Below are 23,832 nucleotides of genomic sequence, written 5' to 3'. Positions count from 1 at the left end.
GGGAATTTCCATTGACAGTAGTGGGAATAGAGAATCCCGCTGCCAGCGAATGGCCCGTCTCCTACCGCTGCCGAGAAACGCGGGGGGCGGGGCGGGGGGGCAGAGAATCCCGTACGGAAGATTTGCTTGATTCCAGTATTGCCTCCTACTAAGATGGTCCTCGCAGGCACTAGTTTGAGCCTCTAAATCATAAGACTGGTTGACACGGGTGACTTCCAATGTTGGTGGAAAAAGAGCTGAGCTTGACAGTTGACATGCCTATATTCAGTGTCACCAATTACTCAGCGATAATTCATATCTCTATTTTTCTTTTCCCTTTTTTTGAAAAGACTTTCCGCTGAGCAAGGATAGCGTTCCCTTTCATGGAGCAATTTCAGTCTATTGGCTGCTGTTTCCAATGGACTCCCTGTGAAATCTTTAGCTTGGTTCCAGGGAGCTGACCTTTTAACAGCTTGTAGAACAAAATGATTAGCCTGTAGCTTAGCACAGCGTGGTCTAGTCACATCTGTTTGAAATGACAAAGAGAACACTTGACAGCCATTTAGCTGAAAGCGTTGCAGGTTCCCGAGTTGGTCTGAGAGCAATTTTATTGATGATGGATTTGAGCAATGTAAATGGATGGATGAAAGAAGAAAGAGGCAGCAGGTGAGGCATACTCTTGACTGTGTCAACTGGTAGTCAGGAACTGGAAGTCACGGCAGTCATTGGTTTATGTAAATTACAATGTCAAATCAAATAATAAGCACCACGGAATAACTGATACATTTGCGTTTCTATTTCACTTGATATCCGAAATGTGAGCATTGCAATCAGTCCCTGTGGAACTCTGGTTAACTGTTCGTTTGGAATATTTACATTTTGAATATGCAGTCAGCAGCTCATGTATGAATGTATTTTAGAAAGTAATCTTCAGTGCAAGGTTTAAGCTGTTATTCTGATGCAAACATCATTTATTTTATACACCATAGCAAGCGTTGTCGGTGTAACAAATTGAGTATCTTGGGTGTGACATAGCTTTGGAGACCTGTGTTCGGGCTGGCTTGATTAACATTGAACCACTTCCCCAAACATGGGACAAATATGACTTTGGAGTCCCCAGAGAAACTATTACCATTACGTAACAAAGTTAGGAGAGACGGAAATCCTTGGAAATGGGAAACATGTACTTGCAGTTCACCTACCCACTTACCCCCAAAAGATATTGGCTGGAATTCTCCGTTTGGGAGGCTGTTCCTGCCGGAGATGAATCGCCTCTGATTTCCGTTTGCGTTAGCAGTGGTAATCCAAATTCCGTCGCGAACCCCACTATCAGACCACCATTTTGAGTGGATGGCCTGATAGTGAGTCCAGCGGCTGCCTGCATCCCACCCCCCTCCACACAACGCAATTCCACCCCCCCCCCCCCCCGCGGGTCCCCCTCCTGGCAGTACACCGACCCTCCATTACAGAGACCCCCACAAGAGAACCCCCTCCATTACAGAGACCACTGTCTGGAAGACACTCATTCCAGAGACTCCAGCCTGGAAGCTCCCCATTATAAAGACGCCTGCCTGGAAGCCCCCACCACCCCCATTGCAGAGACCCTTGCTCATCCCGTTAATAGGATGCAAATGGATCAATTTGAATGCACTGCCTGGGAGGGAGGTAGAGGCGGGTTATCTCACAATCTTTATAAAAGAACCTGGAGGAGCACTTGGTGCATTCTAACATTCAAGGCCAGGGGCCAAGTGCTGGTAAATGGGATTAGGTAAGTAGGTCAGGTGTTTCTCATGTGTCAGGCAGACACAGTGGTCCGAAGGGCTTCTTCTGCACTGTATTTTTCCGTGATTCTGCCACTATCAACACCGTGACATGCTGTTCGGCTCACGACGACTAGCAAGCACATACACTTTTATTGAAACAGAATGGTGCTGAACTCAGGATGGAAGTGCGTCAGATTTCAGATACTGGTAAGTTGTGCCAACTAAGGCACATAATTTAGAAGTCATTTTTATGCCAACATCTATTTGATACGGCCAGGGCAGGAACAGAAATGAAACTTGTGTCCCACTTTCCTTATCGCCCTTAAACTGTATGTTTTCAAAAGTTAGCCTTGCTCGTTGGAAAGATTTTTCAAATAAATGTGTGCGCTTCTTAGCACCCAGAGTGTGAGCCTCCACAGCCAATTTAAATAGCAACAGCAAACCTGTGTGCATTAAATAATGAGGATTAGTTTTGCTTGCATTCATTTCAGAAGTCTAAACGCCATGTAATTCATGCGTGCGTGCACACTCACACACACCTGAGAAAGATACAGTTAAAGAGAAGAGTGAACTTTTAGAAATTGTAACAAAGGAATAGTCCATACTTCACTTGTCATAGGAAAACAGTAGTTGTGGACCCAGTGAAGACTTAGTTAAGGTAGGTTCAGATATCTCGAATGGTATGTCAGACTTGTTGCAGGGCTCCCTGAAAGAGATGAATGTTCAGTAAGTCACAAATTTAGGTTATTGTGGGTTTTGTACCAGAAGATGGACTTTTAGGAATCAGGGCTTGGTCTGCATCTGATATCTGCAGTGGGCATTCTTTGATGACTGACTTATTTCTCCGAGAACCAGAGAAAAACAAGAATTTGGGTATCAGAAGCTGGTTTTGGTCATATGACCAGTCCTTCTATAGTCCACCCAGAATGGGTTAAGATGGAAGTCATTGGTGTCCATTGGAAAATGGATGGGAGGTGTGTTTGCCTCCCCTTAAGAGAATCGGACTTTGGTAGCTTTCTTTGGTAAGCTTCAAATTTGGAGACATGGAGGCCATAATTCTCCGGCTGTTTAATGGTGGCGGGATTCTCTGGTCCTCGCCAGCAGCGCAACCTCCACCTGTAGGTTTACCGGCAGCGTGCGGTGGCTTCTGTGGGAATTTCCACTGACAGCGGGGGGAGCAGAGACCCCCCCCCCCCGCCAGCAAACGGTGTGCCTCCTCCTGCCACCAAGAAATACATGGCTGGGAGGCTGGAGAATTGTACCCAAAGTCCATTGATTTTGAGCTCCTGGTAAACCCCAGATGAGCAGTTAGAAATTCCACAGATGGGTTCCGTCTGGATCATGATCCAGGATGATTCAATTCGGAAATTTCCGGAGCTTTGAGCTTGTCTTTGAAAAAGTGGCCTGACACTGACAGCCATCTTAAAAATCTTGATCGTGTCCATTTTCAAATAAAGAACAGTTCAGAAAATGATACACTGAGTGCAGTCCACATTTAAAATAGCGCATGCTTTCCTTGGGCATGACGTGTAACAGCTTGAAGATCCAACACACCAGCTGACAAATACATGGAGGTAACGAAAGCCAGATAGAGAGGTTATAAAAACAATGGACAACTAAATGATTACCGAGAGAGTATCTAGTTCTCAGGTATTGGGTGGAATTTTGTGCCCCCCTCTATGGGTGGGTTTGGTGTCAGGGGAGCGTGCAATGTCACGGGAAGGTGGCAGGTGGGGACACTACCACTTTCCCACCTCCACCCAGTAACTCTGTGGCAGGCAGGACTGCCACTGGATGGCCTTCTTGCCCCTCTGTCAATTGGGGCCCTAAGTGCAGGGGGAGTTGCTTGTGGGTTCCTGTGGCAACAGGTGGGTGGATGCTCCTCATTCAAAAGCACTCAGTGCTTGATTGGAAGGTGACCCCGCTGAGAACCATCCCCTGACTCCACCTCCAGCGTCCCCCCCATCCCCCAACCCCGTTCATCGATGCATCCGTCCCCCTGCCAACACTGGCCTGGAATCCAGAGATGATACCTGGACCTGGGTGGGCGTCATACTTGTAGAAGCCACTGCGTTCCCAATGGTGCTTCCATTCAATAGAGTTGCCAGCGTCTGATTGGCTGGCAGGTCTCAGGGGATGCGACCGGCAGAACCTCTTAAGACCCAACACTGTTAAGTGCCTGAGTGAAACAAGATGCAGTGTGCCGTCTCTAAAAGAGACAACATGGGGGGGTCTAACCAACTCTCCAGCCAGCAGCTGAGACCACTGTAGCATCCACAAGGTTCCACCCCATAGTGCTAAACATGCCATGTTGTCTTGGGACCTCCTTGTTAGTTAATCAGTGAATGGTGACAATGGAAATGTCCATGGCCAGGAGTCTTAGAACATTTAATTCAGTAAACAATCAGTGGGTCTCAAGGACAAGCTCTTGTTTTCCCTTCCCCTCCACAATGCCCTCTGACACAAGTGTCTTATCTTCCCCCTCCATCCTTTTGGCTTTCACTTTCTAGCTCCTGTGCTATAATACGTGTGCTTCCTTATGTGCTGTCTCTCTCTATCTCCACTCTCACAACTTCTGTTTCTATCTTGCTTCCTTCCACACTTCTTTTATCACCTGCACTTTTATGTTTTTATTCTGCTGACCTGTTTGCAAGAACCTATTTGCTCCATTTCTAACAGCATTCATGGTGCGATGTGGGTACAGAGAAGGCCGCTGGCTGGTGACACTGATAGCAGGGAATGGCTGGGATTGTGCTGGACTGGGCTCCATACTGTAGCACAAAGAGTAGGAGAGGGCGGACTAGGTTTCCCGGTGTCGTACCATGGCCTGGAGAGACTGGTCAGGGATTGCAGAGGTGGCACAGACTGTGCAGGGAAGTGGGTCTGAGGCTACTGATGCAGCACAAAGAACAGAAATGATTGGGGTTGGCGGTCTCCTTTGCAGAGACCGTTGCACAAAGAAAGAAGTGTATTCTTTTATAAATGTAAGAGAGCCCTAGCTGCATGATGCTGCCTGATAATTGTAATCTCCTACATTGGAGGTGGACTCCTGCGGATTCACATTTTGTTTGTTTACTCAAGGGCCTTCACAACAGGCCTCTGAACAAGAAATCTCAGATTTCTGATGAGTATTATTTTGATGCTGGCAGGAACCCATTTAAAATAAATGAGTTACTGCTGTTACAATATCGCTGATTGGAAAAGCTTGATTGTAGTCAGCTAACGAGAGGAGATGTGGGATAGGGGTGGGGTGGGGCAGGGGGGCGGTTCAGGGGAAGTCTCCAGGATATTCAAAGGCCCACCGGTGTTGTCTGCGGAAGGTGATATTGAGGCAGCTGAGTTAACAGAACATTTTCAGGATTGTTTTGTGAATATCTTCTGGACGTGCTGTGTGATTGATATTATTTTTACGACTGTGTGTGTGTGGTGTCATGATATGCAGACATGCAGATAATGATATACAGACAGGCAGCTAATGAACACAGAGAACAGGACATGACCAATGAGCAGGCAGGACACTCAGGGGTGGTAACTCACTATAAAAGACGCGAGACACTCACACTCCACTTCTTTCCACTGATGAACATCCACAGAGTGAGTCAGGGTGTATGTACAGTATCACACCTCCAGCACATGGCTAAGAGCTAGTCTGGTTCAGTCAGACAGAGTAACCACACTTAGGTTAGCAGAGAGTCGAACTCATAGAGAACTGTGCTAACTGAGCTGCAGGTTCAATAAATCAGATTGAACTAACTTCAAGGTCTGGAGTATCTTTTGGTTAAAGCTGCATCCAGTTGCAGCCTGTGTTATCCCAGAGTACATAACACAACATGCTACCAGGAGACTGCTTAATCTAGGTGGTTTACCTCAGTCCGTTCCGTGACGACCAACAAATGTATCCTGGCACCATTGTGTTATCCCAGAGTACAGAACACAACATGTGGGGGGCGAGTTGAAGAACTGCTTTGGTGACTGCATCCCTGGAATGCAATTTCCTTTAGAATGCTTGTTCTAATGTTTGGAGCAGAAATTGAATTTGGGAAGGTTTTTTTTATTGATGCAGGTAATTGTTGAATGACAAAAAATAGAGGAGAGCGCCAAAATGGCTTGCCATCAAGGAGAAAAAGGTTGTCTCTATAGTTAGAGGAAAAAAAGGGGAAAGGTTTCGGTGGACATAATCTAGGTGACATACATAAAAGACAGAAAATGTTGCATTAAGAGTGCGGCATTTTAACTTGGACAAAATTTAAAATTGCGTTTGGTTCAAAAGCTCGAATGCTGGAGGCCGATCACTACATCCTCTTGATAAAAGGTGATCCACGGATTCCAGATACAGGCTCTTCCGTATTCTCATCTGAAATGAAATGAAATGAAAATCGCTTATTGTCACAAGTAGGCTTCAAATGAAGTTACTGTGAAAAGCCCCTAGTCGCCACATTCCGGTGCCTGTTCGGGGAGGCTGGTACGGGAATTGAACCGTGCTGCTGGCCTGCCTTGGTCTGCAAGGAACATTGGTTGCATTGAGAAGTCTTAAAGGAAAAACAAAACAAAAAGGAAATGCCTTCGGGAGATCTGACTTTTACTACGTTCAGTTGCTTCAGTGCGTTTACCATGGAGCTTTTCATCCTGCCGTGAAACATGGCTGAAATGTTCAACCACCAGAAACTCCCCACAGAGTTCATTCTGTCAGAGCTGCAAGAAGAGAGTCTGCTGAATGTGATTGTTAAATAGCGAAAGTAAGGGGCCCGATGATGGCTCTCCGCAGGGGATCGGAGATGGCACAAGACTTCAAAGCCTGCCGACATCCAGATCTGGGAGGTCTTTCCTTCAGGTCAAACCCCACAAACTCTGTGGGGGTGGAGGGGGGGGGGGCAGGGAGAGTTGGCTCTAATTGTGTTTCACAGAGGTTGGACAAGTAATGACTTGTTTCCTCTGCAGTGACTGCCGCTTTCAGTGAGTCGAGGTTTTGTACATGGAAGGCAGGTTTTTAACGTGCTGTAGAAAACAGCAGAGGAACACAAATGTTAAAGCCGCCTTTATGGTGTGTTTTAACCCACCGTTGAGTGTTTGCTGACCATTCTGCAAGCACATTAAGATAAAAGCAGTGAAATAGGAAGAAAGAAGAAAACTGTTGAGGAGTATTTATAAATTATTAGCCTTCTGTATAAAATTAATCTTAGGGTGGAATAATGTGGGGTGGAATTTATTGCCCTCTCCTTAGGTGAGTTTGGTGCTGCGGGCATTTAATCAGGCGGGAAGGTTATGGGTTGTGAGAAAGAGGTCAGAATTCCCCCCTCCCCCAGGCTCTTGATCCTGGAGAAGGCCCAGTTAAAAGCCTGATTAAAAGGTAATTCAGCAAGCCATCTCAAAAGGATGTGACGTGGGCTCTTCTGGCTCTCCAGCCCGGTGGCAAGAACCTCATCACCTCCATTAAAGATACATTTTCTATTTTTATACAGAAACTTTCGTTGAAATCTTTAGGTTTGTATTAATCTGGCCTTTTTTGAATCAGATTTCCGAAACTGAATTGACTTTAATTTCCTTAACTAGAACTCCTGAACTAATCTCCTTAACTAGAACTCCTGAACAAGAGAGAGTACCCATCCCATAACTCTCTGGATAATCTTGAATTTTAGTGCTGCATAAGATCCAGGTACACTAAAAATATAAGTTCATTTGTGACTTTGGGTCAAAAGATGCTTCGCCCCTTGCCCGAAGACAAAAATGAGACTACGGACCATTACTAATTGTGTTTTAATGATGTTGAAAGAGGCTTAACTCTGCACTGAACCGAACTGGAACCAATCTAAAAAAAAGTACAGATCTCCAAAGGGCTCCAACCTAAACCGTTTGGGATTTTGGTCATTCTTCGCCAAACAAATTCACTGTAACATTATTTAATGTGGCGAGCCTGTTTTCCAGTTTCCTAACACTCAAATCTAAAAACTGCAAGTTATGTATTGGTCCTTTGAACTTCCAACAATGCACCCTAGCTCAGTTTGCAATTCCTGCTCTCAGACTGATCCTTCATCTCACGATTTTCATGGAATCTTGCTGCCTGCAAAATGGCAGCTGCGCAAACAACAGCAGTTACTGCTGCTCAGAATGCTTCATTGTAAACAAAGTGTTTTGAGGACAATATATGAATGTGTATTGTTCTTTCTGGCAGGATATACTTGCATTTTATTTAAACTTAATAGGAAAATCCATCTTATATTGTGATTACAATTTTAAAAACATCAGGAGACTCAAAAACGACCATCAGCTATATTATCAGACAGGCATTTCAGAACAAAGTAATGTTTTTATTGTTATCAAAAATTGACTAGGTGGCTCCTTGTTTAGTGATGGTGTTGGTATATCCAGTCTGTTGAGATTCTCTGCTAAAATTGCGTCAGAAGGGTGCAGTGGTTAGCACTGCTGCCTCACAACGCTGAGGACCCGGGTTCGATCCCGTGTCAGCATGGGTCTCACCCCCACACCCCAAAAAGATGTGCAGGGTAGGTGAATTGGCAACGCCACCTTGCCACTTAATTGGGGGGGGAAAAAAAAGAATTGGGTATTCTGAATTTATAAATAAATAAATAAAATTGTGTCAGGAATGGGACTTTGATGTTGACCATTGTTTTGTGAGTAAACTTCGGATTGAGATTTCTTGGAACAGTAAATTTGTGTTAGCGAGCTTTGAAATCGACCTGCCAGCCGCCATCTTCAATCAGTTACTTTTGTGAACACCAAGAATCTTGTGAGCTGATTGTTTGTCAGCAGAGGTTTCGTTCTTCCATGCCTGTAATCCTGTTGACGTTGCTTCTTTTAAAAGCACTGTGGAAGCAAAAATAATGAAATAACTACATCAGATTTCAGTGACTGTTTCTTGGAGGCATTTTTTGAATCTCCTCACAGAACACATGTTAAACTCCATCTGATTTCCTGTCTGTCAGCTGCACTGACCTGTCGACTGGAACACAAAATCAGTTGAGTGTAGCATGAGGCTATTTACACCTTTGATAGATTCCAAACCAAAAAGACAGCTGATAGATATCTTCCATACACCCAATGCTTGCAGGCTGAGCAGTTCAATTTCCACCATTAATTGTGTTTTTTTTCCCGGTTTCTATCTGTTATTGTCTTTCCTTTCTTGAAGAAGCTGGTGCTATGCTTGATTGGACCCCATCCACCAGCTGCAAAATACACTCCCTCCACCTATGGCAGCAGCGTGGGAGTGTCTAAGGTAACATGGCACCACCTCGCCAAGGCCATTCATCAGCCCCTCCCAAACCCATAACCACCTCCACTGAGAAGTAAAAAGGCAGCAGGCGCTTGTGAATATCGTCAACTTCCAAGTCTCACTCCATCCTGACTTTGAACTGTATCATTGTTCCCTCATGGCCGCAGGGTTGAAATCCAGGAACCCACTCCCTCTTGCCAACAGCACTGTGTGTGCACTGTCATCATAGGAACCGACATTGAGTGAGGAAATAGTTCACCACCAGCATCTGAAGGGCAATGGTGATTGGCCTTCCCAGCAACGCCCATATCCTGAGAATGAATTTTTAAAAAGATCAATCCAATTATGTTTGAGAAACTGGATTAAACATGTCCCGCAGCATCAATGGAGAGAGAATCCGAGTTATTGTTTCAGACTGTGACCGTTGATTTGAAAACAGAAAATGCTGGAAAAACTCAGCAGGTCTGGCAGTATCTGGGGAGAGAGGAAATAGTGATAACATTTCGAGTCAGTGTGACATTCCTTCAGAGTTAAAGCGAGGGAGAAATGCGATGCCGTGTTTACTGTATAAGCAGGGGTTGCACAGAAGGTTAGTGATTGGTGCGAGGTAGAAGAGATTGTAACAAAGATATATAGGTCACGTGGCAGAGGAGACTGCTCGAACCTTCTCCTTCCTTTAATACTTCCTCAGTCACCTTGTTCCAAGAAATTTCAATGCAAAATTTTCTCTCAAAACTGTTTTGTATCAAAGTCCCGTTTCTGACATGACTTGAGCCATGGAGAGTGGATTAATTGGGGAAATCAATGCACAGAAAGTCTGAAAATACATCACACAACTATGTGAACATTTTATGGAACAAATGTTTTATTTTTAGAATTGGAGATGTTAACCTTTGGATTAATCTTTGGATTATTGATATATCTAAAATGATTGTTTTAAAATTAACTTTCAGGTCACAGTAAATTCAATGGTGTTATTGTAAACAAATCAATTAGCAGGTAGTGAATGATTTCTTATAATACTTATTCATACCACCATGTAAAAACCTTTATTTCCAGTAATTTGAATTTAAATGGGATGAAACTGCATTTGTGCAAACGTTTTGCATGTTCTTGTGATGTTTACTGAACATATTCTATCAATGATGTGGAGATGCCGGCGTTGGACTGGGGTGAGCACAGTAAGAAGTCTTACAACACCAGGTTAAAGTCCAACAGGTTTGTTTCGATGTCACTAGCTTTCGGAGCGCTGCTCCTTCATCAGGTGAAAAGAAGGAGCAGTGCTCCGAAAGCTAGTGATTCGAAACAAACCTGTTGGACTTTAACCTGGTGTTGTAAGACTTCTTACTATATTCTATCAAATGGTTTCAAGACAACCTAATTAACTGTTACAAAACATAAATACGGGACTGGATTCTCTGTTTGAGAAACTATGTTCTGTCGCCGGAGTTGAATTGCTTCTTTTTGGGCTGGCGCTGGCAGTGGTGCCACAAAAGCGATTCACTCTCACCAGCCAAGCAAATTTATGCATGGCAGAGTGCGCAAGGGATTCCTTTCTGAATCTCGCTATCGGGCCACCATTTTGAGTCCAATGGCTGGCTCCCCTCTGACACCAATGTAGATCCTACCCCACCCCGTTGGCAAGTAAGAGCATCTTCTCACATCCCCCTCCACAATGGATATTGCTGGGTCACCCCTCCCCTCCACAGCATGCACCATGAGGGTGACCCGGCCTCTCTTACCCCCTCCCCTCCACAGAGACGCCCATGAAGATCCACCATCAGAAACCCCACCCCATCAGACGCCTCCATCAGAGATGCCCCACCAGAACCCACTCCAGAACATCTCACCCCCCATCAGCCCCCGCTACCAGAGATGGCCCCTACTAGAGATCCCCCGCTCCTAGAGACACCCCTACAGAGATCCTCCAACAGAGATACCCCATAGCGACCCCCTCCCACCAGTGACCCCCCCCCCCAAACCGACACCACCCCCATATCAGACCACACTCCCCCCTCATATCAGCCCCCCCCCCATATCAGAGACACCCCACACCCAGCAGTTACCCCTGCCTGGAAGCTCAAGAGAAGTCAAGGCAGAAACAGTGAAAAATCGGGACTGTTACACTTTAACTGCCTATTACACCTGCTGACTCAGACAAACACCTAGAAAGCAGCATTTGTTAGAAAGTCAAAAAGAAATCACAAGGCTTTAAACCCCCTCAGATCCTTTAATCTGCAAGTCTTCTATTCATAAAATAGCTGCTGCAATTGATAGGGTAATAGATTTCAAACAGCCAAATATCTGGATTGTTTATTTTCATTTACCTTCATGCCTTCCTGAATACATCTCAAGTACCTTGCTTTGAAATTAACCCAATTTTAAAAACTTCCAGGCGTTAAGTCCTTTCACTTCCTCTTTACCTCAGCAGAAAGCACTTAATTGCTTTTGATGTGATCAGGAGCTGTCAATAATAGCTAGATGTATATTGCTGTCTGGTGAGGTGGGAATGGGAGGGAGTGGGGGGGGGGGGGTGCCCTCCGATGGACCTCAAATACTTATCCCCTTGACCCAGCGGGAGGTCCACTCTGTCAGGTCTACACTGGCAAATACTTGCCCCAACCCATGCCCGCCTGAATCTTGGGTAAGAGGGCCATTATTGAGGCATGGATAATCCATTGTCCAGCCTGTTAATAGGATGCAAATAGGTTTCATTCACCTATTTGCATCCTACCTCTGGCGCGGAGAGCAAACCTCAATGCCGCCGCCAGCATTGGAACAGGGTCAGCACTAGGCGCTAATCAAATTTTTTCCCCGACTCAAGATTCTCCGCCGCAACAGGAACTCCACTACTGGCGAGCGGCAGTGAATCTCTCCCCCCCCCCCCCCCCCCCCACTCTCCACTGTAATTTTTACTGTGCATTGACAAACATATTAGTTCCAATATTTATAGGGAAGATGAACCAAAAATGGTTGAAGAACATGGCAAAGTTGGAAAGCTCACCCAAATTAACGACACAGTCTCTTAAGCCTTTTTAGCTCAATTTTCTGCCCATTGGTTGGACAAATGGATAGCCTGGCTGGTGGGTGGAGAGAACAGAGTGACAAGATGTTGTAGCTAGGGCTCCTTGGGAACGGTGTCTGATGCTCCCTGGTACGTGGGTCATGGATATCACCAAACGGCTACAGAGCATTCTGGAGGGTGAGGGTGCACAACTAGAGGGCGTGGTCCACATTGGCACCAATGATGTAGGTAGAAAAAAGGATGAGGTTCTGCAGGCTGAGGTTAGGGAGTTAGGAGAAAGATTAATGAACAGGACCTCAAAGATAGTATTTGCCGGATTAATTCCAAGGCCACATTCTAGTGAATATAGAAAGAGAAGAATACACCTGCTGAATGCATGGCTGGAGATATGGTGCAGGTGGGCACTTCAGATTTCTGGGGCATTGGGACTGGTTCTAGGGAAGGTAGGATCTGTACAAGCCGGATGGTCTACACCTGAACTGGACCAGGAGAAAGGCTCTGAAAGACAGAAGAAGCAAAAGTAAATGTACAGCACAGGAATTTGGCAGTGTTAAAAGGTATATATTTAAATGCAAGGAGTATTGTCAACAAAGCCAATGAGCTAAGGGCACAGAGAGACACATGGCAGCATGAGCGATTTGTTATGACAGAAACTTGACTTAAAGGGGGGCAACATTGGCAGCTCAACATTCCCGTATTTAGACAGGATGGAGAGGGGACCAAGAAGATGGAGGTGTACCATCACTGGTTAAGAATCAATTACTACAGTGAAGAGGGATGATATACTAAATTAAGCATCAAATGAGGCCATATTGGTTGTGCTCAGACATTAAACAATGGCAACAACTCTATTAGGAGAGATCCCCACTTCCAGACCCCCAAATAATGAATGGGAGATAGAAGAGCAAATATATGTAGTCAATTTCCTGGGTGCCAAAACAATAGGGCAGTAAACATTGGGGACTTCAACTACCCTAATATCAATTGGGATACGAACAGTGTGAAGCGGGCAACATTCTTAAACTCCATTCAAGATAACTTTTTCTCAGCCAAAACATAACAAGCTCAATGAGAGGGGGAGCAATTCTAGACTTGGTCTTGGGAAGTGAAGTTGGGCAAGTGGATGAAATAGCATTGTGTGGCCATTTTGGAGTTAGTGACCATAATGCCATTAGATTTAGTATAATTGTGGGGAAAGGATAAAGATAGAATGGGAGTGAAAGTTTTAAATAGGGGAAACATTTTTATGAAGCTGCGAGGAAATCTAGCACAAGTGGATTGGGAAATCGGTGACAGTGTGAAACATTCAAAAGCGAGAATCTATGGGCACAGTGTCGACAAAGAAAAAGGATGGTACTGATAAATTTAGAGCTCCTTGGTTATCTCGAAGCATACAGGACAAGGTAGTGCCAAAACAAAAAGCTTGTGGCAGTCACTTAAAAATTAAATTTAGAAAGCCTCCAGAAGTGTAAAAAATGCAGGGGTGAAGTAAGAAAGGAAATTGGGAAAGCAAAGGGAGGATATGAAGGAATGTTGGCAGGTGAAATCAAGGAAAACCCTGAGATGTTTTATCAGTACATTAAGAGCAAGCGGATAATGAAGGAAAGGGTAAGGCCTCTCAGAGGTGCACAAGATAACCTATGCAATGATGCAGACGATGTGGGAAGGGCTCTTAATGTGTACCTTGTCTCCGAGGGATGATGCAGATATTCTAGTTAATTGAGGCGTGCGAAACATACAGCACAAACACATAATGAGGGAGGAAGTATTGGAGGGACTGACATCCTTGAAAGGGATAACTCACCAGGGCCAGAGTGATTGTACCCCAGGCTCTTAAACAAAGCCAGGGAGGAAATCACGGATGCTCTCTGGATCATTTTCCAATCTTCACTAGATATAAGCAAAGTACCAGAGACTTGGATGAATGTTGTCCATTGTTTATAAATGAGGTGAGGGATCGACCAAATAATTATAGGCTGACTTCAGTGGTGGGCAAATGCATAGAATCATTTCAGAGACAGGAGAAACTATACCTTCGAATGGCAAGGATTAATTCATTTAGTCAGCATGGTTTTGTTCAGGCAAAGTCATGTCGTACAAACTTAATTTCATATTTTGAGGTAGTAACAGGGAGGATTGCTGAGGGTACTGTAGTAGATGTAGTCTACATGGATTTCAGTAAGGTATTTGACAAGGTCCCACTTGGTAGACTGGTCAGAAAAATCAAAGTCCATGGGATACAGGGGAAGATGGTGATTTGGATATAAACTTGGCAGGAAACAAAGTGTAATAATCAATGAATGGAAAACGGTTTCCAATGGTGTTCCATGGGGCTCAGTGTTGGGTCCCATGCTGTTTGTTGTATCTATTAATTATTTGGCTTAAGTGTGGGAGGCATAATTGATAAATTTGCAGCTGACACAAAAATTGGCCATGTGGTTGATTGTGAAGAGGATAGCTGTAGCTGTGTCTCCAGAATAGTTGAGTGGGTGGAAAAGTAGCAAATGGAATTCAATCTGCAGAAGTGTGAGGTAATGCATTTTGGGAAGCCAAAAAAAAGCAAGGGAATAGTTACAAAATGGAAGGACATGGTGTTGGTGGTGGGGGTGGTAGCGGTAGTGAGAGATCTTGGAGTGCATGCCAACAGGCCCCTGAAGATGGCAGAACAGGTGGATAAGGTGGTAATGAAGGCATATTGAATACTTTCCTTTATTGGATGTGATATTGAATGCAAACGCAGAGATGTAATGCTGGAATGTAATGGCAAAGCCCTCTCAAGGGCTGGAAATGCCTACTCCTGCTCCGAGTTCTTTGACGGAATTCTCCGTTCCAGCGGTTAAGTGCCAGCGCCAACGGAGAATCCGTGGGTGGTTCACGACGGGAAAATCAGTGCAACCCCCTCACCGATTCAGGTACCGCTGGCGACCCTGGACCACTGCAGCAGTCAGTGGTCAGGCGGGGGTGGGGGGGGGGGGGGGGGGGGGCGGGCGCGGGTAGGGTAGGGAGCATCTATCTGCAAGTGGATTTTCCAGATTTGGTGTCTTGATGAGGATCCTTCTTCCAGCCTCAGACTGTTCCAGGAGATCCACTTTATTTCTCAGACGGTCCATTTTCCAGCATACAAATTAGAGCTGCCTTATCAGGTCATTAAATTGGCACAAGAAGATCCACATCGGTGCAAAGTGAGTTGGTGCTTGGCACAGCAACCAATGAGGGATTGAAAGCAGAGGGATTTTGACTCCAATGAAACGGTACTGTGCAAGACCAGGACATAAAAAGAAATTAGGTATTGCGTCAATGAGTAGCAGTTCTGGTATCCTATCTTGTGTTTCTTTGAAGAAAGGAATTTGATTTATATTGCCACACCAGTCAATTGTGCGTGTAATTGAACACTGTTCACAACAGCTTGAATATTCCTTTACCTTTAACCTTCAGAAGTCATTCTAACTTCCTGGTAAACTGTCATGGATTCAGTAATTAGCGTGTAAGCTTTAGTTTGAGCTTCATCTGGCTCTCTCATTCTATGTCTCAGTCTTTCATGTGTGGACAAGGTGGCCGGGGGGGGGGGGGGGGGGGGCATTCTTTTTGTCCTCTTCCATACGTTTTGATTGACAGATTAATTTCTGCTGAGCTATGTGTTTCAGGAGTCAAAAAGAAACGAGGGTGCTGTCAGGTTTGCTTGTTGGAAAATTAGATTAAATGCCATTGTCATTTGTAAAGGATTGCAGTGTTCCAGCGATAAGGTTACATTTAATGAGAGGAAAGAGCCTTCTCGCAAGGGGATGCTGATTTTCGTTTGTCAGGCCGGTGCTTTGTCACAGAACCTGATACTGCTGCACCCTGGCAGTTGCTGATAATGGATGATCAGGAACACTGTACCACTTCAATCGTCACACTGCTCGAAGTGACAACTTATCGGCCATTTGAACTGCAGGGACTGGAAAGTAATTAGCAGCCAACATGTGTCTTGCAAGTGGCGGCACTGCATCCAGCGACCTCGCTCTTTCCCTGTTCTTGCCCTCCTGCCAGGGCAGCTTGCTCTTTGGCTCATGGAATGATCCAGTTCCCAGGGTGGACTCTCCTACATGAATGGAACGACATAACAGAGCGATGGACTTAAAACAGCCCCTTAAAAGTCGGGATGAAGGGAGAGGGGGCTTGAATAATAAACCCCTGTGTCAAATTAATGCTTGGCAGCTGGAAGCTCCTGTTCCTCATCTTTAACATTCCTCCTCCGAATGTTCGTCACTTGAAAAGAAGTGCTTTATCCTGAGGAACTGAAAATAAACCATTGAGGAATCTGAGTTTACAATTTTCTTTTGAGTGTTTTAATTATATTCTGCCATGATACGTATTCTTGAAAGCCACTTGTAATTTCAAATTTAATAATTTGTTTCTTGAACTGCTTTTTTTTTTTGGAACTGAACCTCTTTGTAGAAGGGTGCAGCACAGTTGTTGATGTTGTGACCGTGGGCGGGATTCTCCGATCCTGGGGCTAAGTGTTGACGCCGGCGTAAACGGCGGAGTTTTTTACGACAGCGTCAACGGGCCCCTAGGATCATCGATCCTGCTCCGCACAGTGGGGCCAGGACGGCACTGGAGAGCCTCACACTGCTCCAGCTGCCGATACGAATGTCAGGACGGGCGCTGCGGGTCCGCGCATGCGCGCCACAGCCGGTGTGAGTTCACGCATGCACGCCATGGCCGGCGTGAGTTTACGCATGCACTCCATGGCCGGCGTGTGTTCGCACATACGCATGGGTTGCCGTCTCTGTGCCGGCCCCGATGCAACATGGCGGCGGGCTACAGGGGCCCGGCGCAGAGGAACATAGGCCCCACCGGGATATGCCAGCCCGCCGTTTAGTAGGCCCCGACCGCGGGCCAGGCCACCGCGGGGGTCATCCCCCACAGTCGAATCCCCTCTTGCCCCACCAGGCCACCCCCCGCAACATGAACGCTGAGGTCCCGCCGGGCAGGACCATATGAGAACGGTGGCGGCTGAACCCAGCCTAACTCGGCGGGCACTCGGCCCATTGCGCGGTATGAATCACCGGGGGGGGGGCACGTTGAGCAGCCCCCGACTGGTGCCGCGCCGGCGCCAATGGCGGCGATTCTCCGGTCGTCGGAGAAGCGGCGGACAGGTGTCGGAGAGGCATCGCGTGATTGCCCCCCCCCACCCCGCCGATTCTCCGACCCGGTTGGAGAATCCCGCCCCCTGTGCTACTGGGTTAGGTTAAAGGCTTAAGTTGGGTGTAAGCGGAGGGAGGGAGGGAAAGACAAAAACTGTAGTCTGCGTGGACATGTCTTAAGCTCACTTTGTGACTCCCATGAATATGTGTGGTCAGAACTCAAAACAAGTTTTTTGAAGAGAAGAATGTTTTTTCATTTGTAACAATGTGAGCTGGAACAAATAGTGGCGTCTGTAACAAATAAGGTAGAAAATGGTGGATGCATCCCTGGGTATGGAATGTTGAGCTGGATGATCAGGTGAAGTCCAGAATGTTCCAACATTGTGAAGCCATTGAGTCAAACAAAAATGGTGGGTAGTGGATTACGAGGTGGAATGGCTAGTTTGGAAACCTGCAGCAAAATTTCATTTATTGCTCTCCATACTTAAGTATTGGTTTTCAATATGTAGTCTAGAGATGTGCAAGATTATCTTAAGGTGTAATCTTCAAATGCAATTTTGAAAAATACTCTGGCTCTATCTTGTGGAGGTTTGAAGCAACTACATAGAGAAATACTTGCAGTAATTTTTCACTGGAATTCTATTTTTTCTTTTGATCAAAATATAACTTTCGTTTTTTGTTCTCTTCTAGGTTTCGGATGCCACTTCAGAGAAACTTTTCAATACCACCACAAGTAAAGGTAGGCCATTCCACCCACCACTCTTCCCCCCCCCCCCCCCCCCCCCCCCCCCCATCTCCTGAACGAGCCTACTGATGTTAAGCCGTATGCGAAGTGGCACTTTTAAACTGCTAATTGCGGAGATTTGAGTATTCCTCTTTTTTTTTGTGGTTTGCAGCCAGTATAAAAGAGGGCAACCAGTGAATCAACATTCCTACTTCACTGCTGGTAACTAGGGTGAAGGGCTCTCATGTTGTAGAAGCAAAGGATGATTGATGAACAAAGGGCCTTTCCTCTTGCCCCTGCTTTCATTCTGGATTTGAATGTATTTCCCACATTCTCATCTTTGTTTACTCATACAGTTTGATTTGTGGCATCCATTTAGTTGTGAATGGCCATGCTTGACAGAGATTCTTTATCCAACTGCAGTTTTTTTTGAGGTGATTTAGTTCCTGTGAAAGGATTAAGGTTTCTTTGTGTAGCCTTAAATCAACAGCAGCTTTTTTATACAAGAAAAAACATTGCCAGGAAATACACACAAATAGGCCTTTAGTATATTCTCCTCTGCCCTTATTTCCATCAAAATAACCTTTTTTTTTCTCTCCCTCGAGTGTTTTCCTCATGCCATGTGTTACTCTGTGTTGCCAGCGTAAGTTACAAGAGATAAATGTAAATGCAGGTGTTGGGAGCTTGGACTCTTGAAGTTTGGATTGTGGGAAGCAGAGATCAATGGAAGTACGACAACTGTTTTGTTCCAGGCACCTTGCATCCACTCTCCCAACATTGGAAAACAAATGTGTGTGAGAGTAGTCCTATTGCGAGGAAATAATCTAAATATTTGGATCAAGGCTGGTGCACGAGGCAACAGAATGTTTGTACTTGGGGTCATTTTCTCAGACATACGTATACCATTTAAACTTTATTTCTTCCTAATGTTATTCGGAATGTTTTCTTGATTTGGCTGCTGTTTGTTTAAAGCTCCTTGTACCTAACCGTCATCACACTCTCAGAAATCTGTGATTCCATACAAATGTGTATGAAATATATTACAATGAAGCGCTCACTTTAAAATGCTTGAGTGAAAAAAGACATAATTTCACAAATGAGTGCAGTTGACCTGGATTCCAATTTTGGATACGTGAATCTAATTATATGTATATATTCTGTTACTTTAATTGCTGCTTTACAGCACTCCCCCTTTTTAAAATAACTACCTACTCTCTTTTCAGTTTTACTGTGAAAATATTATTGAAAAGATTATCAGGTCAGCGACTAGAGTCTGATTTTTATAAATTGAAGATTTGTACCTGGGCACTTCTCTCTATTCAGAGTGATGGTTCCTGAATAATCCTTTGTGCTTGCTTCACATTGTTGCCGTGTTGAGTTAATAGGAACTGGAATCTCAAACAAAGTTCTATGTTGTTCATGTATGGCAACGATTCAAACTGAATTGTACAGGATGGGAAATCTCTTTTTTAATCTTGCCAAGGTGCTAAGCTAATTGAGTACACCCATGATAGTGTCAGGATACGACAATTACCTGAAGTGTTTTCAGCCAGAGGTCATATAATGTCCCAAAGTTCCCAGTTGTGGTAACCATCCAGTGACCCGTGCTGGAAGAATGCACATGGGTATCCGTTGAATGAAAAGAGGGACCAGCAATTATCTAGCGCTTTTCACGCTGTCCCAAACTGCTTTCTAGTTAATGATGGACTTTTGAAATCAGGTCAGCATTGTAATGTAGGAAACATGGCAGCTGATTTGCACAAAGCAAGATTCTACAAATCCTTTGTTCATCCATCGAGGCAAAGATGATCATGTTCATCATCCAGAGTGTCTGGTAAGGTTCTGGTGAGTAAGGTGAATGCTCAGGCTGATCTGTACCCAGAAGGTTTTGCTGAAAATGAGACAGGAAAATTAAAGTTATAAGCGTTCCTCGAGTTGGAACATCTTTTTTCCCCAGCCAGCAATGGGAATGAACCCCCAACCCAAGTGTACAAATAGTAACGTGATAATGACCTGATTATCTGTATCAACGGTGTTGGTTGAGGGATAAATATTAGCCAGGGTGCCCTTTGAAAGAATGAGGGCAGATGGGACCTTGACTTAACATCTCATTGCAAAAACACCCCAGTTGGGCAGCATTACTCAGCAAGGGTGTCCGCTTCGGTTTTCTGGTCAGGTCTCTGGAGTGGAACTTGAACCCACAACCTTCTGACTCTAGAGGCAAGAGTAATGCCAGCTGACCCATGGCTGACATTGTATTGGATTTTACTGTGATGTTCCCGACTCGCTCTAGCCTCACAGCACTGTTCAGGCTCACACATGAGTGATTGTCGATTCGACATCTGAGACGGCGCCCATGGATTGAATCCCTACCTTCAGCAGTGGCATACATAAACTAGCAAAGAGTTTTAAAAAATATATTTAGAGTACCCAATTAATTTTTTTTTCAATTAAGGGGCACTTTAGCGTGGCCAATCCACCTACCCCTGCACATCTTTGGGTTGTAGGGGCGAAACCCACGCAGACACGGGGAGAATGTGCAAACTCCACACGGGCAGTGACCCAGAGCCGGGATCGAACCTGGGACTTTGGCACCGTGAGGCAGCAGTACTATCCACTGAGCCACCGTGCTGCCCCTGACCAGCAAAGAGTTTTAGCGGATCGCTTCAACCTGCCAAAAACTATCACCCCATCAGAGTAACCAAGCACCTGGTTTGCAGAGCGTGAAATAATTGCTGAAAGATGTAACTTCAGGTCTGGATTTCACAGTCCAGGGGCGAGATTCTCCGATAATGGGGCTAAGTAACAGCCTCCCCGAACAGGCGCCGGAATGTGGCGACTAGGGGCTTTTCACAGTAACTTCATTGAAGCCTACTTGTGACAATGAGCAATTTTCATTTCATTCATTTGATAAGTATTGACGGCATCGTAAACGTCGGAGCGTTTTATGACGGCGCATCTGGCCGCTAGGAGCAGCGGTCCTGCGCCGCACAGGGGGCCAGCACGACATTGGAGCGCCTCACACAGCTCCCGATACAGGCGCCAGCTGGCTGGCGCGAGTCCGCGCAGGCGCATGGGTTGCCATCTCCGCGCCAGGCCCCGGGCAACATGGTGGAGCCCTACAGGAGCCCGGTGCAGAGGAACATGGGCCTCCCGCGGAATTAGCCTGCCTGCCGATCTGTAGCCCCCGATAGCGGGCCTGGCCACCGTGGAGTCCCCCCCCAGAGTCGGATCCCCCCTCCCCTCCCCACCAGGAGGGACCCTGCAGCCAGAACGCCGAGGTCCCGCAGAATAGGACCACATGCGAACGACGGCAGCGTGGCTCGGCCGAACTCGGCGGGCATTCGACCCGTCGAGCGTGGAGAATTGCTGGGGGGAGGCCGCATTGATTGGCCCCCGACCAGCCCCGTGGTGACCACGCCGGCGCCATTGGCCTGGCGTCGGAAAGGCATCGCAGGATTCGCGCCCCCCCCCCCCCCAGCGATTGTCTGACCCGGAGCGGGATCGGAGAATCCCCCCCCATATTTCTCATTTGCAACTGGTTTTACAAGGTGGAACTATTGACCACTAAATATGAGTGTTGTGACAAAGGACTGAATAGAGCCAAGGATTCTCTGCTTCTCGACGCCAGGAACACGAATCACGATTGGGCGGAGAGTCGCGGGTATTCCAAAAATTCAAGGCTTGCGCCCGCCGCTGATTCCGACCGCCTTGCGGTCCCTCGCTGGTGGCGATATCGATGGTGGCACCTGCGCTGGCAAATCAATGCAAAAGCCTCATTTACGTGAATCTGAAAATCATTAGTGGCTTGGACACAGTCTGCTCCACCCTTCCACAATGCTCCACCCCTCTTATTAGGCGTCTCGCATGTGCAAATTAGTGCAAGTATTGACATGCGGCCATGGCTGCAGAGGGGGAGCGGGAGGCTAAACACTGAAAACCCTCAAATTGCCGGGCTTGCTGGGCCGGGGAATTAGCAGGGAACAACTTGGTGCCAGGTCCGTGCACTTAGGGTTTTTCCCAACGAGATCGGGGTGGCCTGACTCAGGGCACCATTACTGCAGTCTGTCGTTTAAATGCACCCCTTGGTGCTTCTTACTTGCTCCTGGCTGTTCACTCTGCAGAGTACGACCAGCGTCCTTTGAATGGTCAGGGAGCCTCTCGTCATCTGGGTGCCTTCCCAGGCCGCCACTCTGGATACCGTCATACCTTAGCTGTATCATCAAGGGGATGGGTGTGGCCAAGTTTAATCAGGGGCCGACCAAGTGTTGGCAATCCTCAGAAGCACTGCACCATTGCAGATCAGCAGAGCTCACCTCATCCAGACGGGGCCTTTCGAGTCCTCCTTGATTCTCTGCCCCTCTCAGGGCAGAGGCCTCAGAAGTGACCCCCACCCCTCCGGATCGCCAGCTGCCTCCTCCTGGTGAGGCTGACTGCGCTGACTGCTTCTGCCACTGCCTCCCAGGGGTGGCGAGGGGGTGTCCAGGGGGGCACTACCTGCCGGGTCGGGTCTGCGCGCGGCCGGCTGCAGGTTGTCGCCGTGCGCATGCGCGGCCACAGGCCTGGCAATTCTCCAGGCGTTTATATCGGGAAGGCCGTGCGTTTTACGTGGTGCGGCTGCAATTCCTCAAAAGTCGGAGCATCGGTGAAGGAGTGGCACCAACTTTTTTCGCCGTAAAAGCAGACATCCTTCGGACATCGCCTCAAAATCGGAGAATCCAGCCCTTCATCTCCCAAATGGAGAATCCTGCCCAAATATGCTTTGGAAAGGGATATTCCAAGGAACTACAGAGCTGACAACAACTGTAAACGAGATAAGGGGCGAGATTCTCCGACCCCCCGCCGGGTCGGAGAATCGCCGGGGGCTGGTGTGAATCCCGCCCCCGCCGGTTGCCGAATTCTCCGCAAATTCTTAAATGTGCACTCAGTGATTGTTGTGCAATCTGTTTGAATGACGTAGCTGTTGTGGTTGAATAGCAGTCAGTGGGGATAATCCCACGCGAACAGTGTATGGAACTGGTGACACGGGCGCAAAATCCGGAGAGAATTGGAAAACGTGATTCTCTCCGGATTTACTGATTTTCCCCGTGGCTAACTGGTGATGTCATGAGGTTAATGCCCGCAAAGGGCAGGAACCTCATTTAAATAGATTTTGATTTGTTTAAATATTATTAATGAAGCCGCTGTCACATGATTCCCACCTCACTAAATATTCATACCTCGCCAATGTGATGTCATGTCAGAGAGGTTTACAACAGGTTTAGCCAGAAGAGAAGCAAGTCAAGGGGATCCCTCTGGGGGCACAGAGGTAAGTGTAGTCCTGGGCGCCGGAGGGGCTTGCCTGGACCATGCCCTGGCATAGGATGGCACTGCCATGTTGGCACAGTGCCAACCTGTGTCGGGGTAGGCTGTTGTGCAAGCCTCATGGTGGGAAAAGGGATTTCATTGATGTGTGTGTGGCGGGGAGAGTAGGCACTGAGTGGGGGAGGGGGTAGTGCCGGTGATGATTGTCGGGGGCGGGTGGAATGCTGGAGATGGTCGTCAGGGCTGGGGTTGGGGAGGGAGGGGCGCTGTTAGGGAGAGGGCTGGGGGCCATTAGGTTTCAGTTCTTAATGTGGCACCCTTTACAGATGGCGCCCCAATCTCTGTGGAGCCGGTTACCAGTTCTATCAGCTCCGGCCCCACGAGAGTGACAGCGTAAAACATGGCCACTCATTTATTTTCTTTCAATAGATCAAGATCAAGAGAGAAAACTGGTCTGTGCAACTGGAGATCTACATGCTAGTTTTCAGTCTGAGCCTGACATTTTGCCAAATCCTGTTAAAATTCCACGCAGTGTGTGCATGCTCTGAGAACTTGCAACAGTACTAAGTGTGTGAGCGTGTGGAGAAGCTGTGAATGTTATTTCTGAGTCCTGATTGTTGGTATGTGAGTGAAGGGGATGTGGTGAATTGATCAACGCGTGGGACTAGTTGTCAGCATTC

The 23,832-nt window shown here is 46.6% G+C and overlaps 1 protein-coding gene across 9 annotated transcripts in view; it reads left to right on the top strand.

Moving 5' to 3' along the window:
- auts2a (activator of transcription and developmental regulator AUTS2 a) overlaps positions 1-23,832 on the top strand; it is a 1,550,343-nt gene that overhangs the window by 1,351,748 nt on the left and 174,763 nt on the right. For all 9 annotated transcript variants that reach the window (XM_072469456.1, XM_072469459.1, XM_072469461.1 and 6 more), the window contains one exon: positions 17,815-17,863. In XM_072469456.1, the coding sequence (XP_072325557.1) occupies positions 17,815-17,863 (49 nt within the window). The remainder of the gene's footprint in view (positions 1-17,814; positions 17,864-23,832) is intronic.

The sequence above is a fragment of the Scyliorhinus torazame genome, chromosome 12 (genome assembly GCF_047496885.1).
Source record: "Scyliorhinus torazame isolate Kashiwa2021f chromosome 12, sScyTor2.1, whole genome shotgun sequence".
Lineage (NCBI taxonomy): Eukaryota > Metazoa > Chordata > Chondrichthyes > Carcharhiniformes > Scyliorhinidae > Scyliorhinus > Scyliorhinus torazame.
The sequence above is the reverse complement of the archived record's forward strand: the minus strand, read 5'-3'. Positions and strand labels throughout refer to the sequence as shown.